The sequence below is a fragment of the Carassius gibelio genome, chromosome A14 (assembly GCF_023724105.1).
Source record: "Carassius gibelio isolate Cgi1373 ecotype wild population from Czech Republic chromosome A14, carGib1.2-hapl.c, whole genome shotgun sequence".
NCBI lineage: Eukaryota > Metazoa > Chordata > Actinopteri > Cypriniformes > Cyprinidae > Carassius > Carassius gibelio.
Genome location: NC_068384.1, coordinates 3,157,661 through 3,177,946, shown reverse-complemented (window position 1 = coordinate 3,177,946; position 20,286 = coordinate 3,157,661). Strand labels below are relative to the sequence as shown.

Below are 20,286 nucleotides of genomic sequence, written 5' to 3'. Positions count from 1 at the left end.
TCCCTGGGGAGATTCCACAACATCACTCCGGGTCTGTCTGCCTCTCCCGCCCCAGCGAGCCGTCTCCAGCTTTGTCTCTGCTCACAAAAGCTCCCTGCCTACACCACTTCCCAGGTCACCTCATTGTGAATCATTTAACTTGCAATGGCTCTTTCACCGACACATTAAAAGTCAGGACACTGCATGTTTGGAGTTTAACAGAGGAATCGGCGGATCTCCGTTGTTCATTACTTATATTGTGCTTTCATGAATGCTGGAGTGTGAAGATCCTAATACAAACTTCATGGAAGTCAGTTCATGGCTGAGCAGAGTCAGATCTCATGGGCGAAACTAGACAAGCACAACATGGTGATGAGAAAATCAAGTGTTGGCACAAAGATAAGTGTGAAAAAGTTCATAGGTTTTGAGTTAGGGCTGCACTCGACTAAAGATGTTTCTGGTGGACTAGCAGTGGCTCATTTTAAACAATTAGTCACGTGTATATATTAATAAACCATATAATTCATAATAATGAGCTTTTAATTGTTTAAGCACATGCATAAAGCTTACCAATGCGTGCCACAGAAGTAATGATTATGAATGTGCCAGGGAAAAAAAAACTGCAAGAGGACTGTCTTATAATTATAATAATTCTGCAGTGAGGAAGTCAACGACACTGACTCGTCATCTCCACATTGGATGTGCATGTTTCATAAGGCTTAGATAACATCTGAAAATATTGGTATTTGTTTTAGTTTTAAAGTAGACATTTGATAAGCCACATTTGACAAACGTTTGCATAATCCTGACTGTTTTAGTGTAATTTCCACATAGCGATCTGTCCGTCACAGTGACTTTAAAATTTATCAAATAAAAACTTAACAAAATCTCATTTATTGGCTGACACTAATGACTTATGATTTAATTTGGTGCATTTTTGTTGAAAAACAGCCAACATTATAACAATTAATATAATTGATTCATCCACTGAGCAAGGGACGTGGTGAAGAAACGGACACACCCGGTTCCATGAAATTGAGCAATGTTCAGTTGGAAGCAATTACATAACTCCAACTAATACCTTCAGCCAGAGATACAATAAAAGAAATTACAATGAATCTGTATGAAAGCAGAGACACTGACAGCCTGGAATGCACCGTATGTTTACCCATGAGGAAAAAGAGGGCAAAAGGTACAGACTATGAAGAGACGAGAAGGAAGAGAGGGTTGAAAAGGGGGAAAAACAAACACATGAAAAGCTGATGACACAGCTCACTCGGATGCTATAATGAATGAATCCCCAATCCCTCTCCAAAAATGAACATCTGTCCACATGTTTGCATGAAGACTCACACAGATGAAAGACAGTGGAGAGGTTGGCAGGGGGTGGGAAGGTCCAAAGTAAAAAACTGTAGGCCTGGCTGAGCAGTGACAATACATGCATTACCTAAAATAATCAGTCAAATGGTAACAAACGCTTTGGGGGATTGCAGGAAACTCACTTTTCCCCTTAAATATCAACAATCCCAAACCAAAGCTTTGCTGTAACGTGAAAGTTATGCTAAGTACTAAACCTAGGCTGATGCATGTAGAGGAAATTAAATTTTTATCTTAATTAATATTATTTTTACTGGTATTATTTGCTTCACTGTACTAGTGTGTAAGACAAGTGTGAAATTTTACACATTGCTTCTTAAATGATTAGCATAAAATACTTAGAAACACATTTAGGGGACAGTTGGACACCTTAAATGGGCATCTTGAGTATGCATTATGATTGGCTGAGATGGAAGTATCCTGATTTGAGTAGGGTATAAATACTGAATTAAAATATTTTCTCTCTTGCATTCTACAGAAAACACTGAATGGCTGTATGAATGTAGCCCTTTTCTTGCAAGAAAATACATCTTTAAAATACTTTTTTCTCAAACCTTCATTGGGAAAAGAAAAATGCCACAATGCACCTCATCAAAATGTAATAAGATAATGCTCGTTGCTCTTCTCAAGCACACCTTTCCTCGTAATTCTTCATGACAATGTTATAAATTCTGGAAAATTTCCAAGACTTTTTGGAATATTCCAAGGAATTTTGAAAGGTTTCCAGAAATGTTCCACCTCTTGGCAACCCTTTGCAACAAAAAGTGTGAAAAAGTGAATAAAGCTTAATTGGTAAATTTTAGCAAATGATATAAATATTTTTGCTTGAATAGAGTGGTGACTGGCTATTAACTGCTTACGAGCAATAGATTATGATTGCTCTAAATATTCAACACAAAAACCTATTAAAAAGCCACTGTTTCTTTCAACAGAAACCTACTTTCAACAATCCAACCACATGAAGTTTTAGTTGAGCACATGTGTACATCATAATGTGTATAAAGAGTCACCAAAAGGGCATTTCCCACACAACTCAACTCTGTATATTTCTCTGTCTGTGTTATAGTCACCTACAATACAGAACAGACCAAACAAAGCTTTTTAACTTCAAACTGCCATAGATCCACACAAACAATCTGAGTTTCAAAAGGGGGCTATATCTAGGTCAAAGCATGTCTTGTTTGGAAATTTGCAAGCCCACCATAAGCCGCATATGACTGAAACCACAAACGCGCTCATTGTTTGGCTCTCCAAGTCTAGATCCCCTTCATTTTTACACTTATATTCTTCCTAACTCTCAAAATCCACTTTTTAAAAACAAAACATCACCTTAACCTTCAGCATATGAAAGGTTTTAATGCAGGAGCCCTACACCTCATCCCCCTTGGTACAGCAAAGCAGCAGAAGCCCGAACCGTTCTCTGTCAGTGTTTATAACCGACATCTAAGAGCGGCTGAAAACCAGCAGATGTCCAAACTGACGGACAAGCATTGAGTTAATGCACAAGAAAGAAGAGGGGATGGTGAAAGACAGAGGAAAAGAAGGCCCATGGCCAGGATGAGGTCAGGCCAAAGATCATATTTCAAGTCCTCAAAGCTACAACCCTGCAACAATGATTCTGATAGACCTGTTGGGCTTAGGAAACTGGATAGCCGTGAAGTTGGTGGGAAGAGCGGTGGCAATAAGTGACTGTAGTGGGAGTAAATTTACTATGCTTTTGACTGACATCTCGACCATCAAGAATATTATATATGGACAGGAATGTCAATAAATCAACCAACAAGGGGATCTTCTGCTCTAAAAGAATGAAAGGAGATCAAATGTGGCCATTTTAAGGTTTTCAGGCCGCTCTTCCATTATGTTTCAGTGAAATCATCACTATGACTTTGCCCCACCTCAAAAACATTTATCCAGGGTCTGTCTGAGTGACTTGTGGCAAACTGAACAGTCAAACTAGACTAGGGGAAAATAAAAAAATAACTTGAGCCAGAGGTGGGATGGAGGTCTGCGAGGGAACTCTTTAACCACCTTCACCCGTCTGCCCAAACACACCATCTCAATTCTCCATTCTCTCCAAAGGCTTTTTTTCATGTGTATGAAGTGCAGAATTAGGTAATCAAACTGGCTGCATACACGCGGGCTGAAACGTCCTGGTCTGAGGATCATCAGGGGGAGGCTTGATGTTGACCGTGCAAGTAATTAGCAGGGATTACAGGAAATCTGGAACATTCCCAGAGTGAAGGGCTTCTGCCCAAAACCCACAAATGATTGTGAGAGGCGGGAGAAAAACCACAGACATAATAGTCAAATTATCATTACTGATTTACATTAAGGCAGTTACGATACAATCATATCACGTTTCCGTAACGCTTTAAAACCGAGTGTCATGATTCTGCCTTCATGTCCTGACTTTTCTCTAGTCTTGAGGCAGGATCATGACAGACCCATGTTTTGTGTACAAGCACATGGCCTTGTCTTTGGGCCATGTGCTTGTGTTGTCTCGTCCCCTTGCCCCGCCCCCTTGTTATCCTAGTCTTGTCGTGATTGCCTTATCTGTGCCACCTGTTGTGTCTTGATTAGTTCTCCTATTTAGATCCCCTAGTGTGCTCTGTCTTTTGTCGGTTCATTGTTTCCTCATATGTGTTTCTACATGTCAGCCTCGTGAGATATCGTATCCTTGTAACCCCTTTAAGAAGTCTTTGTATAACCGTGAGTGTATGTTTGTAGTTAGTGTTCAGAGTCTTTGTTTATCCTGTTTATCGTGTCTTGTAAAGTAATTTAGTGTCTACCCTAGTCGTTGTTTTCCCCCTCGTGGGTTTTGTTTTCCCCTTTTGTGTTAATAAATCCTGTGTTTGGTACTTCCTGTCTGCATCTGAGTTAATCCCAATCCCTCCACATAACACCGAGGTCCCATTTGTTAACAATAGTCAATGCATTTTCACTGTTAGTTGATGATGCAATAATTTCACTGTCTTTATTAATATTTTTACATGTTGTTTGTTTTTTACAAATGCTTGTAAAATGGTTCATTATTGGTTTATGACAATGTATTAACTAACATTAATGAATGGAACTATATTCTAAAGTGTTACCAACACAATATGTATTTGTATGGGCATTCATATTGCTTTGTTAATGTCTTCTACAACCATGTAAAAGTTTATGGTCAGGAAGAATTTGTAATGTTTTTGAAAGAAGTCTTATTTGTTCACCACGGCTGTATTTACTTGGGGGGGGGGGGGGAACTATATTGTGAAGAATATTTACAATGTAAAATAACTTCCATTTGAATATATTTTATGTAATTTATTCTTGGTGGCAAAGCTGAATTTATCATCATCATTACTCCATTTTTCTGTGTCACGTGGTCCATCTACTGCTCAAGAATTATCAATGTGGAAAACAGTTGATGGTTAATATTTTTGAGGAAGCCTTGGTGTATTTTTTTCACAATTATTCGATGAATAAGTTCAAAAGAACAGCATTTATTTGAATAATATAATACAAGTCTTTACTACAACTTTTGATCAATTCAATGTCTATTTCCAGAATAAAAGTATTAATCTGCTCAAAGCTAGGGGACCAACACCAATGTGACTGAAACCAGCTAAAGAAAAAGGACCCACCAGCTCTCAAATAACACACATGGGGAGTTCTGCAGAAGAATGAGGTTAAGGGAATGTCCCAGTGGAAAACTGTATCCAAATCTTAAGCCTCTAGTCAGTATCTGCTTGACAACTCCAGCACATATTGCCATGCTAATGCCTGATAACAAAGCCATGGGAGGAAAGGTTTGAGCAAACAGCAGCCTTCGCTGTAGCAGTCTGTTTTGGTATTAAAATCATCTGGAAAACTTCCCACACACAGAGCAGATAGGGAGGTGAGAAGAGTGGGACAAATGAAAGGAACGGAGGGATAACTCTTAGACAAGACTACTTAGAAATCCAAAGTAAAAGTGTAGAAAAGCTGCTTCGATACAAACACTGCCTACAATGCCGTCCCTATCCAGCAGGATGCAAAGGAACAGGAACAGACCCACCAGCCAAGTTTGGGAGCCCAGGGAGTGTCGATTTAACAGCATGGAAATGGGAAGTGTTAACAAGGAACTTCAGTGGCAGCCTGTATCTGCCTTCAAGTGTGGAAAGCCACAAACACACGGCCGGATTTTACACAGCACCCATCCGAAATCACTCTGTACTGTGCCAGATTTATTCAGGGAAAACCACAAACTACACTAACAATGTCAAAAGAAGTGTGGGGCTTTATTCTTCATGTCTGTGCACATCTGCCCATTCAGAGTGCACCGATGACTCAGGGTGAGTCAGAACCCACAATTCCCGCCCCTGGACATTTTTCGAAGCGTTCCTCACATTGCCTGTGAGCGGTTCACACGCTTTGGCTCAATCAAATGCGGGGGCAGCTTCTCCTAGTAACATGTTAAGTTGCCACTCTCTGCCGCCCTTCTTCTGTCGGTCAAAACTCCTTTCTCTTTCATTCAACGGTCAGTCAATCCTCTACTGAAGGTCCTCCGGCTGAGACTTTGTTGCTGCTCCTGTCTCTAAGGTCCCACTGAGGAGATCTTGGTGGTTCCCCTGTGGACTGCGCTAAAGAGAGGGCAGACTAAAAGGAGCATCCCATTGTTCCCACACACTGCACAGGCTGTCGCTCTCAGGGTTATTTTTGGAGGGGGATTGAGAGGAAGCAGTGAAAGAGAGACTTTCTGCACACATTTTAAAATGTGTGGAAAAAAGTCACAGATCAGGAAAATCATGATGTGATTTATATGGAAAGTATGACTTTAAAAAAAACATAAGCATGATGTTTCACTCTTAAATCTGCAAAGCAGATCATACAAAAATGTACTAATGAGATTGTACAACTTCATTTGAATTTTCCATAACTTAAAATAGTTTCAAATTACCATGAGAGTGTGTTGGCCCGGTCGCATGGCACTACTCCTCCTGCCTGCTCATTACCAAACACTGCTCTGTTCTCATTCACAAGACCACTTCCTCCTGATAGCCAAACTCAATTACAGGCAGTTATCCACAGGGGTCAGGTCACTGAGAGCACTGCCACAGATCAGCTCCGCTTCAGTCTGTCCCACAGCAGGGCAAACGTGAACCGCAATCAAATCAATCAAAGAATCCTGGAAAAAATGATTACGGTTTCCACAAAAATATAAAGCAGCCCAACTGTTTTCAGCACTGATCATAAGAAATGTTTCTTGAGCTGCAAATCTGCATATTGGAATGATTTCTGAAGAATCATGTGACACTGACGACTGGAGGAATGATGCAGAGATTCAGCTTTGCCATCAAAGCAATAAATTGCATTTTACAATACATTAGCATAGAACAATTGTTTTAAATTGTAATATCTCATTAGAAATAGTTAATGAAAGTGTTAACTGTCATCTACTTTAAAACAGAATTAGAAAGGTGTTAATGTGTAATAAAAACTTAATTCACAAAATACTGAAGTATTTTCACTTTATTATTACAGTAACATATAATTTAATGAGTGACATCTGCCCTGATCATGGTACACACAGCTGCCAATAGTGACAACAAACATGATTTGTTCTTTCATTATCGCACTTGAGCGATTAGCCTCTGATTAGCCGGAGTGGTGAGGAGGGGGCTTGCATGCTCTGATCTGACACAGTGGCATACAAAGGTCTTATTAACAGCATAAATTAACTTCTTACTGGCATGATCAACTCCTTGTGACTCTCAACCCATCTGACTGTCAGTGGAAACATGTTTTACCCAAATAAAACAGCTTAATTATATCTCATTTACAATCTTATCTGCAAAACTCCATTACAGATATAGTTACAGTGCACACAAAAATAACAAGAGTTAAGAGTTCACCAATTCTATCAATAGCTGAAAAAAGAAGTAGTAGCTGAAGTAGTTTATAGACACACAAGGGACAGGGAAAAGGGCAGAACTACTTCCTGCAAAGTTCAGTGTAGACCTGCTATGAAATGACACAATCGTTCAATTATCTCTCAAAGTGAAAATACAAGGCAAGCAATAATAATAACAATAACCGTAATAAAAGACTGGCCTGCAAAGATAAATATATTATGCTGATGCATCCAAGATACAGGCCAAAGATCAAGTATGTCCAATTCAGATCTGATCTGTACAATATCAAGAGGCCAGCGAGGTGATGTCATCGCCTTTCCGAGTCTCATAATGTACTGAAGTAATTAAGAGTGGGATGAATCTTTCAGGAGAAAGGGGGAGGAAACATGTTTGATCTTTGCCATTGTCCATACCTGATGCATGACATGAGAGCAAAGCGCCAACATAAAGCAAAGCAGATTTCTCCAGTGCGGGGAAAAGCAATCTGCTGGATCACTATGAGGAGCTGTTGACAAGGCAAGATACCAAGACCAGAGCCAATTAATGCCTGTCTTGTGCTTTGAAAAATAAAAATAAATACAGAATTCATATTTTCTAATTACTAATTAAAAATAATTAATTCTAAACTTACTCATTATATCCACAAAAATTATAAGATAGGACAAATAAAATGAGAAAATAGGAATTCTGTATTTATTTATTCTCACGCTTCTTGCGCACGCTAGTTCTGATCGTACGTATAGTAACTCGGCAACTATGCAAGAATTGTAGTATGTTTGCGTAAAGGGAAACAGACGTTCCGAGGGGAACAGAATCGACTGCTACACCGCATCTGCAGGTAGGTGCCCCCCCACGCACAAAAGTGAAACTCCGCCTATGGCGTGCAGCTTAGTGGAAATGGCAGCATCAAGTGGTAAGTGGTCTCAGCAAACTTATTTGCTAGGGGTCTTAAACATGATACTATGACTTTTACTAAAGAAAGTGCCATACACTTTTACTTGGTGTCTCTAAATCTCTTGAAGACACAATTAGATTTTAAAATATTTTCCCTTCAAGGGTCAAGGGTTGTAGCAAAGTATTTAAGTAACTCATCATCATTCATTAAGCACATTTGTTGGAAAAATAGCTAGAGGCTGTAAGAGGCACAACTTTAAAGGGATCATTCCATACCTGCATGCATTTCTTTAAGATAATATTTTTTTTTACTTTTGACAAAACAGTGAAAGTAAAAGAACATCCTTCAACATTTAAAGGCTTGGAACAACATTAAGGTGAGTAAATGATAGCAGTTTTTTTGGGATAATTAATTTTATGAAAAGGCTTCTTCTGAAAATTCCTGACTTACATTTAAATAGACAAATAACATTACAGGAAGGAATATGTGGTAGGACATGCATGATGATATCAACCAAATGAATCCCTCATTTTAGGTTCACTTCCATATAATGTACAAAAAGCCTTTAACCATAAGATCTCAAGCTAGAAAGTTGATCTTTCCACTGCAAAAGATACTGCAGGAAATCGGCCATCCCTGCAAAAGCCATAAACGTCAGATTTATGATAATAACAAAAGCAAGACAACATTCAAGTGAACAGGTCTTTGAATGAAACCGCCGGTTCAAACAGCCTTTCTTGCTGATGAGTCGCTGGAAACACTGAAAAATCATCATGCATGGGATGTAACTTTGACTATTTGCCTGATAAGTGCTAAGTGTAGGACTGGCTCAAACCCCTGAGGATGGAATTGTGCTTCCGGACTACAGAAGAATAAAGAAGACATGTTTTGACCACAAGGTGAAGAAGGCCACCTCAGAAAGCCAGAACCGTGGGGCCACTACCGGTTCTATTAGGTTCTCCTGTGGACCATTTCTCCCTGGCAACAGGAGACATTGTTAAGCCAAAGCAGGGCTATTTATGCTTCCTTTTTTGCTTTCTAAGGACCTCCACCCCTCAGTGACAGCAGACCATGTCACTCTCTCTGTATCAATTATCTCAGTCTTTTATTTACTGAGGCATGCTAACTAATGTTAGCCTTGTGCAGGGTCCCGACACATATTGTGCACCATTGTGAGAGGTACACGCACATTGCAACTAAACCTCTAAACGAGCCTTTATAATTCATTCTTTAAAGCCATCACAACAAAATTTGACACAATAAAACATGACAAATGCAGACATGTTGGGGAACATTCAAAGTTTGCATCACAATGACACCTCTGGGAAGACAATGGACCTGTCGGGCTGGTGTAAAGTACAGGAAAGACTCAGGCTCAATTGTTTCCCATCACTTAGAAGAATCACAGGAATACACTATATATTATGCAACAATTCATTCTGGTTTTAAATTTGATTAAACAAAGTTTCAAGAGTACAGATATTTAGTTTATATCACCATGTGTTCCCTGCGTTCTAGATCAGAGTATGTGAGCGGAACATGTCTGAAAGGGATTGATTACAAAACACTAAAATCAAACAAATCACAAATGATATGACAGATGCACAGCATTAAACAGTCGATATTTTTTCTCCATTAATTATTTTTCTATATTCCGCTTCTAAAAATTAAGGTTCATTGGCATGTAAGGTTCCATGTAGAACCTGTAGAACATTATATGGAACATTTGCACAGCACAAAAGGTTCTTAATGGTGGAAAAAGGTTCTTTGGATTATTCATGTTTTTCACACTCAGAAAAAAAAATGCTTTTTTAAGAACTGTTAGCTGAATGGTTTTTTAAGGAACCAAAAATGATTCTTCTATGGCTTCATTATGAAAACCCACTTTTGATACATTTATAGGGATAACGCATTTGCAATTTTTTTTAATAGAATTTAATTAAATGCTCATGTTATATTTTGGTTACACTTGTGAGATCATAAAAAATTTAAAATAGGCACATAATTTTGTGATACTGATATGCTGTTTGCAGGACCCTGAATATTCAATTCAAGTTTATTTGTGTAGCGCTTTTCTCTATGCAAATCAGCTTCACAGAAAGTTAAAGTTTCTACATTATATTTAGTAAAAGCTTATCAGTGGTGACTATCTCAAGTTGAGGTCCATACGGTAAAAATCAAGCCGTTAGTTAATGTCATATAATCAAACCCATGGTGCACACTATTAGCAATGACTATATGTTGCTATCAAACTTATTGCAAAATTTGGTTGCTTTGTATGTTGTATGAAGGTTGGCATCATCTGAGGTGTTGGCATCATCTCTTCTCAGGGATATAATTAAATTGTAAATGCTTTGTTACATGATGTATTATACAGTCGTGCTGTTGAACTGAAAATCAGCATGGCTGTGATTACCTGCGGCCTCATGCTCATAACACTTTATAAAGCAAAGAGCATGTCATGCCAATTTCAGATGCTAGTTATCTAGTGAGTTTCCTTAATATCTTTGCATTTTGCATTTGTTTATGAATTTGCACAATTCCGTGTAGATTCAAAGCCTTAAATACATAGAAACATAAAAGAAGGTCTCCTTTCCTGACCCTCCCTAACTGGCGTCCGAATCAGGAAAACTTTCTCCTTTATTTACGGGGAAATAAGACCGTGATTATAGTCAAACTGTGTCCTGAGGCTAGTTTCTCCCCCTCGTTCAGGCTTGAAGTGGAGATAAAAACGCTACCTTGTTCCACTCCTCCGCCTCATCCCCGCTCCAGATAAAATCACTGCATTTACATGAGCATTAGCGCTTCTGGATGACAATCACTGTCCGATGACTGACTCTCGCTTACAACGACAAATGGCACTTTGAAACAACGACAGCAGCCGGTGGTGCGGAGGGGAGGAACGACGGAACACTTAACTTAATCTGAAATTAAATCACGAGCTGCATCCCGTTTTATAAAATGAAGTAACTGCCTAGTTACAATCTGAAGTGCGCTAATGATCTGGAGAAAGCGCCTTAAGACAGTTCCATCCTAAGGGAAAAAACTATTTAAACAGTGTAACTCACCATGGACTCCTTTGTTGGGGACATCGTTGACGTTGAAACCTTTTGAACTGTAAGCAGTTCTGACATCATTGCAGCTCTTTGCCTTCTGATCAGCTTGAGCCGACGCCAAAACCACCAGCGACAGACATACAGTGAATACAACCAACATCTTCTTCATCACGGACTGCTTGAGCAATCGAGCCGCAACAGCACAAAGTAAAAGAAAACTAAAAAATTAAGTCACGAAATCTCTTAGATTCGTAGCCTACTTCTGATTTCCTCATGAGGATGCGGCGTTTCTGTTCAACTTCTTTTAGTCGCTCGAATCTCGCGAACTGGATTGTCTTGAGCAATAAAACCGGGCTTCTGAAGAATAACGAGCGAAACAAGTAAAACAAATAAAAAGCGACCAAACGCAACAAGCATTAAAGTAGCCTACTCAAGACTTTACGTTCTTTGTAGTGACTTTTTTTATTTACGAAAAACTAAAGCAAATCTGCGCTGCGTCCAGCTCTATGCACGCGCCCACGTTCAGTGCTGTAAAGGTGAGGTACTTCTTAAAACAGTTTCTTTGGTTTAAGAGATCCGGGAGGCAGTCTGCTCTCTAGGAGGAGAAGAGAGAAAATGGCGATAAAAGTTTTAAGAAAGTTTTCCCCCTGTCGCGCTGGTGAGCAGTCGGGACGCAGAGTGCAGATTGAGTAGTCGCTTGTGCGCGCGGCGAGATCTCACTATAGATTCAGTACTGCGCGAGCACGCCAAAGAGCTGGCCACGCGAAACACACGGGGTGGAGCATGGAGCGCGCAGGAGGTTACATTGACTGAGAATTTGCAGTCTGCCTTTAAATACTGACATTTCAAAGGAGTTTTTGCCACTTTAATTGATGGTTAAGATAGATAGATAGATAGATAGATAGATAGATAGATAGATAGATAGATAGACAGATAGATAGATAGATAGATAGATAGATAGATAGATAGATAGATAGATAGATAGATATAGAGTCAGTCTCTTTGTATTACAGTCATTATTTACAGCTCACAAGAAGGGCTTTAAACATAGATGAGAACTTAACCTCACACAAGCAACTACAAGCATTTCAATGCCCAGTTTTCCCCAGTGATAACTATGCAAATGACAAATAAATGTCTCTTGACTCTTGACACACACACATACGGTGCAATCTCAGCCCGGCTCCCATGACGAGCAACAAAACCAAAACATCTCACTTAAATGATGACAGTCCTCAGGGTCAGCAGCCTGTCTGTCCAACAACGACACAGGCCATAATTAGAGCAATTTTGAACTGTGCTTAAGTGTGGTTGTTTTGAACCTCCTGAGACTTGAGCTCTTTCGCAAAGGACGTTAAACCACAGATAATTTGTGGCAAATATAGGCCCCTACGTATAATGCATGCAAATAATCTGTTTTAAGATAAACATATATTTGCAATTATTGTTCTTTATATTATGGCTGAGAAAGTCATAGAGTTTCAGATTGTTCTATATTAAGTAATGATGCATGGTCTTCTCTCAAATGCTTTAAATGTGGAAATGGGGCCTTCATTATATGCAGTGTTTTTTTTTTTCTTTTCTTAATCTCATTAACATTGCTAATTGTTTTCCATTCATTGTTAATCTTAAAGTGAATGAGCACAGAGAGCACACTTTGACATGTCTGTATGTGCTGGAACATGTGTATGTTTCTATGTGTTGTTGTGGCTGTGTGAGTGTGTGTGTGTGTGTGTGTGTGTGTGTATGGTCTAGGGGGAGCTCTTAGCAAACTGACATTCCAACTATTATGTCCCCGCATTCCTCAGCCTACCCCATTCATACTGTGTGACCAAAGCTGGGAAAGCCAGTGGCCAATGAGAATCTGTGGAGGGGTTCTGGGGTCTGTTGATTGTGGATATGAGAGAGTGGACCGATGTTAAACTCAATAGAAAACAAAAGGTGAGAGCACTTTTTTCCCAGAATACTTATAAACGGACAGATCCATAGCTCGAAGTTACTGCATGAAAAGTTGTGCAGTGAAGGTTGTACAAATGCATTTCATTTTCCTGCCAGTTCCTCCATCCCTGACTGATTACACTTAATACTCCTGATATTAAACATTTTGCTTTATCTGAAATATAATAAAATATAACTTTGTTAGTAAATTTTTTAAATGCATTTCAATCAGTGTTTAACATTCTAAATAAACCATATTGAATCACACTTAAAAAAAGATTTAAAAGTGGGTATTACATTTGTGTTTAAATTGACATTTTAAATTATGAATAAAGTATAGATGTGATGAAGTCACTAAATTAGTATATTTATATGATTTACTTTTAAAGTGCATTTTAACTACATTATATTTCTGAAATAATATAAATTTTAATTCATTAAGTTCACTAAATCTGATTATTTCAGTAAATACTATAAATTTTTAATTATTTACTTTTAAATTACTACATTACATTATAATTATTATTATTTTACTTTCCATTTCTGGATTTGACCAACTATTGTCTATTGGGTTTTCTGACATACAAATATAGACAAATAATTGGCAAACTATTTTAATTTAGTAGTGTATTAGATAAATAATTCTTAATTAGATTAAAATAAATATAATGCTTCAATTAATATTTCATGCATTTTCTGTACATCTAACTTTGGACAACAAAACCTATTTATGGATTCTGAATGCCGATATATTAAGTACATTTCCATTTTACAAACCTAAATTGATTATGCACAGTGAGTTTGTGATAAATCATTTAAGAAATGTGTTGTTTTAGCTTGTTTTAATTATCAAAATGGATGAAAATCAATTTTTGGAGTGCATTATCATGGTGGCCCATTAGTATAGAGATGATTTTCACCCACAGAATCACAAAAACAGCAATAAACTACTAACTACTAAATAAAGTGTGTTAAACACACCAGGGGGATTGTTGTGTTTGTGTGTGTGTTTTGGGTGGGTGGGAAGGGTTGACAGAAAATACACGCAGACTAAATACGGTTTAATTTGCAGCTGTAGGTGTGAGGCACCACAGGTGTGTCTGACAGCTTTAGTCAGAGGAGATCATTAAGAAAAAAATGGAGATGAGTTAATTATATGCTTTTCAGTTGCCTTCACTTTCTGTAATTAGGTCAACATGCATTTTTTGATACTACTGAGACACTGGATGTCGAAAAGACACCCCTCGACTGGTTGGAATGAGAACTGCATACAGATACTCACCTTATGCACTAGTGCGTAACATTAAAAACAGAATTTCACAAACAAACTGTAAAAACAACACCACAACTGCAACTTTAACATTTTATTTGATTATCATTTACATGGAAACTTTTTAAATTAAAACACATGTATTTTAGCGTCGCAAATAAACAGCATTTGTACTCTGAACGTTCAGTATTGACCACCAAACACTCTGTACACTGGGTTACCCAGAACAGCAGGTACAGACAGGAAAGTTCTATTAATGTAAGGTCTGAGTAACTGTACCCAGACGTGAATGAAGGGCTCCATTTTATCCCCCTCCCCTGTCACTCTGGTTATTGAACAGCTCAAGCCAAGCTCAAGTAGTCAGATGTGCCAAATGGCCCTTGAATGCACACCCACTGTGCAATCAGTACCAGTATAAACAGTATTACACAATTCAGAGTTTAATTACGGCACTCAACACATTCCATTACTGGCAGAAGCACATCCGTCATTTAATGCATAATGTATGGCAATAAGCGATTTGTTTCAATTAAACTGAGATTTTTGTATATCGATCAGTCAGCCATAGTTTGTTTTTAAAGTTTGCATGTTTTTTTTTTCTTTCAGACTGAATGTATTATGCCTCCTTGCAGCCTAGGGTTTATATTACTTACAAATTTACATAAAGCATATTTCTGTAAATATGCATTGCATTGCAAAAGACCTTTAACCAAATCTTTTTCAAATAAATAAAGTTGTGATATTTTCATTTGTAAACACTTAAATTCAAATTTATTTCTTTTAAATACTGTGACATAAAAGGAAAGCTCAAATAAACTTAAGCTCTAAGTTGTAAAACTATTGCTGCAACCAGGACACAATTGCCTCCCAACTGGCCTTTACCTGCGACTCATTAAAATAACCATCACATTTTTTTGGATAAAACCCCAGACTTAAGTGATCAATATCTAGGCTGTGAATGTGAAGGACAGCTGTGAAAATGAAGACAAAGGAGCATTACAGAGAAATTGTGCTAAAGTAAAGCAAATTTATGAATGTATGAAAACCACCCCAAAACATTAACCAAGCATCTGGATGTCCCAGTTGGAACTGTTGGCACAGCTATCAGGAAGTGGGGGCTAAACTGAACCATCCAGACATTGCCACAAAACAACTATCCCGCAATACTCAATGCATGAATGAGAGCTGAGGTGAGCTACAGAGAGGCCAGTGATCAGTGAAGGTGCACCAGTCGACCATATCAAGAGCTCTGCGTATCACTGGTCTATTGGGGAGAGTGGCACAAAAGCTCCCGTTACTCCTGAAGAATCACATAAAAGCATAACTGTAGCCTGGCAAAAAGCATAATATTGACTGAGGTGTGCAATGTGTTAAAACGATTTCTTTTCAAACGATGTCAAATGGGGCTAACATATGTGGCATGATATGTGTGGTGTAAAACACTAAGAAAATACCATTCTTAAAGACTAGCAGTTCTGTAAAGTCTGAGTAAGCCAAGAAATCATTATTTAGTCTGCTACAAAACAAAACTTTTTCAGCAGAACAGGAGCACGTGGTTGAATGATGTATCATGGTGAAAACCTGTGTCAGCATCGAATTTCAGCAACCTGATTTTTTAAATGTATTTTAAGTGTAATGTTTTATGTATTTTTTTTATTGTATCAGCCGATGTTCAGTATTTAAAGGGATGATTCACAGCTGGCAAAATGGGCTTTTAATAAAATGTTTCTGTCTATGCAGTAGAAAGGCAAAACATTTTCTGAAATCAGTGCTAGAGAAAAATTGCTGGGAGTTTCCTTTTTGGTAAAAAATCAACACATATAATTCACTTTTGATTTCGGTGCACCCCCTCTGTTGATCCAAGCGTCCACAGGCGGGAATCTAAAAATATTACAGAAGTTTAACACTATAAAGTAATAGTTCACATCCCAAAATAAAAACTGACTCATCCTCAGGGTATCCAAGATGCTGATGACTTTGCTTCTTCTTCTTAGCATTGTATCACTTGTTCACCGGACGACTGAATGGGTGCCATCAGAATGAGAGTCCAAACAGCTGATAAATAATCCACAGGTAATCCACACAACTCTAGTCCATCAATTAATGTCTTGTGAAGAGAAAAGCTGCGTGTTTGTAAGAAACAAATTCATCATTAAAACATTTTTAATTACAAACCCATGTTTCTGACTACAACTCCTCTATCCATAATATTACTCTTTCCACAAAAAAACAGTCATCCTGTCTGAATCAGGAGAAAAATATACACAAATCAAGCACTGTTTATAAGGGAAAACAGTCTAAAAGTTCTTAATAAATATGTCAGTGGATTTTGATGATCGACAACAACAGGGGATAGACTTTATTTTTGGGGCAAGAGATGTAACTGATTATGAACTTGAGTTTCAGCCAGAATAAAATGCTTTAATTATGGATTTATTTCTCACAAACTCACAAGATGTTAACTGATGGACTAGAGTTGTGTGGATTACTTGTTTATTATTGTGATGCTTCTATCAGTTGTTTGAACTCTTATTCTCATTCTGACGGCACCCATTCACTTTAGAGGATCCATTGGTGAGCAAGTGGAATGGAATTGCCAAAAACCCAAACAGATTCCCAAAACACTTTGAGCTAACAGACCGTTTTGATCTGAACTCAAGTCTCTGGTGGAATCAGAAGTTGACATAACCACTCAAACAAAGAGTTCTGAAAAGGCCCAGCAGTGTTTACAACCTTTGAGGAAGTCAATCTTCAAATGGATTTGGATGGTTTTCTGGGAAGGAGGCACAAAGACACAATAAATAAATAAATGCATTACACTCTTCATCTTCAAAATTACTTTGAGTTTAAGTGCTTTGAAATAATACAACAACAGAAAAAAAAGTATGATTTAAAATTGGTAATCTTCTTAAAACTTGCAGGACACTGTGTATCATTCCAGTTTGGGGATGTCTAGCACAATGAAGCTGATTCTTTCAATTTGTTTAAAACACACGTGACAGATGAAGAAGAACAGTAACAGATTAAATATCAGGTTATAAAAGGAAAACAGTGTAAACACTAGTTTTCCCATTCTGATCTGAAATGACAGCTTTAGCCCTTTGTATATGAAGATGCCTAGAAACAGAAAACTTTAAAGCTGCACAAATCCATCAAGCCATCTTTCACTGAAGGCAAATGCTACAGCGACTTGCGAAAAGGAGAGAGGAAAAACAGGAAGTTTTGTGTGTGTCCATTTAAGAGAATGCTTTAATCACATGATTATAATCCAAGAATAGAGGAAATGAAAGAAAAAGGAAGAGAGATAATGAGCGACGAAATCAAAGAGAGATTATAAAATACCACATTTTCTGAAGAGAGAAAGTCAGCATTCTAATAAAACTGTTTTAAAGCATTTTTTTTGTAAATGAAGCACAGCTGTGTCGCCCTGTAAGGAGAGGGTTTCACAACGACATGCCGATGCCTTGATGTCCTCCAATCCAAGGGTCATTTACTGCACAGGAAATGAGCAGCAGAGGAGAAGCTCACTGCAGTGTATGTATGAGACCGCGATCGTATGTGTTCCCAGACTCTGTCAGTCACGCTTCCTTCTCCTTAAGTGTGCCCATTCACTCACAAAAGCTGAGCCTCTTTGTCTTTTCAAAAGCGATTTAGCTCCTTTTCCTCCAGAAGGCTTTGGCCTTTGTGTAAAACTGCATGTGTATAGCAGAGGGGAGGCGATGCTCAATGTAAAACACATGGCTGTTGTGTGGCATACGAGTTCGGAGGGAAAGAACATGATTCTTCTATGTGTAAGTAATGCTCTTCATGCTGTAGAAGAATGAGTTCATAGTCTGAGCATTTAGATGAAATTGATCCTCAGGTCCGCACAAAATATAGAAAAGAACAGGTTTATATAGTAAGACTTAAGACTGAGAAGAGGAAAGGTTCTTGTCCTTGGCCAAAATCATGGAGCTATATGTACACTTGGGCATCATTAGAGCTTCAGACGTGATCACTGAAGACCCAAAATTATGATGATGGTAAAAATAAAGGTTGCACTAGGAAAATATGCCGCCTGTGCTGCTCCAGGTACGGATGCTCCCCCTTGGGAGTCTGTGGCCAGTCTGGGAGTCAGGAGCAATTCATGAAGTGTTAAGTCGTCAATTGCCAAGTTATCTGCCAAATCTGAAAAGAAAAAGAGAGGGATAGAAACATTTTATTGATGGACCTGCAGACCTGTTTGTTAAATAAGTGTATCATATGGCTTCAGAAGAAAAATCCCATATTGAAAGAATGACTCTAATGAGTCAGTTCTTTTAACTGAATCAAACACATTGCGAACAATCAATGTAGTCCAAGTCCTGAATGAATCATTCTAATGAGTCTAATGATTCTTTCTAGTAAAGAAAACAAGCATAGTGTAACTAGTTCACTAGAGTCCTTTTAGTGAATCAAATACTGTCCAATTTTCCCACATTCAAATCAATGTAGTCCTAGTTCTGAATGAATGATTCTAATGAGTCTAGTGATTTTTAGTAAAGCAAACATGCACAGTGTAACTAGTGTAGTCTCACTCAGAGTTGTTTTAGTGAATCAAACATTTTCCAATATTCCACATTCAAATATGTGTAGTCCTAGTTCTGAATGAATGATTCTAATGAGTCAAATGATACAAGCAAACATACAGTGCAACTAGTGTAGTCTAAATCCTGAACAAATGACTTTAAAGAGTCAGTTCTTTTGAATAAATCAAACAGAATATATTTAACCAAATGTAGCCTGATTCCTGAACAGATGACTCTGACATGGTTTTTTTTAGTGAATCAAACACATTCCACCCAATCAGTGTTATTCTGATTTAGTGAATCAAACACATTCAGCTTACAACTACTGCAACAATCATTAAATTCTTTACAATTCACTTTTCTGCTATTTAAAATTTGTTTTCTTTAAGAAAATTACAGTTTACTCAACTGCTTTATGTCATTAAATTGTTCAGTAGGTATCTTTGTGAAATGTATGATATGGAATGTATGTGGATCTGCTCTTTTAAGGTGTTTCTAACCCAGGATTATAGCTTGAACATTTTCAGTCATCTTGGTGATTTATGTGTGCTTCCTCAGTCTGGAAAAAAAGCTACTTTGATTTTGTCTAATAACTTTAGTCATTATTTTTGTTATGGCATTGTCTTACTGGAGTAAGTGAGGAATATGGCAGCATTCCACCTTAACACCATTTAACAATCCTTAAAGAAACTAAAACATCTTTTCATTTATCTCAGCATCTACAGATGAGGTGTATTGTCTGGGATGTCAGCCATGAAGGAGACAGAACTGTAGGTGAAAATTATGAGAAAGGAAAGCGGATATCAGTAATAAAGTCAAGTATGGAGAGGAACGCCAGCTATGTGTCCCCTGTGAAGTGTCCATCTAAGCTGAGGAGAATCGTATTCGTTCAAGACACAGATAAGCTATCACATGTATATCCTCTGCCTTATGTAGCACATACCTTAAATTCCTGTTCTCAGTCTGACATAACAAAACCATACAGTTAATAAACAGAGAAAACATGAAACACATGAAACCACAAAATAACAATTCTGAAAACCTTTGGTAACATTTTATTTTAAGGACAAATTCTCGCTTTTAATTAGTTGCTTAGCATACATATCACTTGCATATTGGCTGTTAATTAGTACTCATAAAGCACAAATTAATGGTTTATTCTGCAAGACCATATTTTAGATCCTTTAATCCACCCCATACCTAAACTTAACAACTACCTTCCTAACTATTAATTATCAGCAAATTAAGAAAAAACTTTTTGTGTTACCAAACTTTTAAATGTAAGAAAAGAAAAGAAAAAGACATCGAGGTCATTAATCAAATAAGTAGATTTGTGAAATGGATCATG

At 37.8% G+C, this 20,286-nt stretch overlaps 2 protein-coding genes across 2 annotated transcripts in view; both read right to left on the bottom strand.

Annotated features, from left to right (window-relative positions):
• LOC128027265 (glypican-6) overlaps window positions 1-11,907 on the bottom strand; it is a 36,898-nt gene extending 24,991 nt beyond the window's left edge. The window contains exon 1 of the mRNA XM_052614688.1: window positions 11,196-11,907. Within this exon, the coding sequence (XP_052470648.1) occupies window positions 11,196-11,352 (157 nt within the window). The 5' untranslated portion in view covers window positions 11,353-11,907. The remainder of the gene's footprint in view (window positions 1-11,195) is intronic.
• Window positions 11,908-14,470: 2,563 nt separating this feature from the next.
• LOC128026978 (glypican-3) overlaps window positions 14,471-20,286 on the bottom strand; it is a 113,579-nt gene continuing 107,763 nt past the window's right edge. The window contains exon 8 of the mRNA XM_052614291.1: window positions 14,471-18,558. Coding sequence (XP_052470251.1) covers window positions 18,386-18,558 — 173 coding nt within the window. The 3' untranslated portion in view covers window positions 14,471-18,385. The remainder of the gene's footprint in view (window positions 18,559-20,286) is intronic.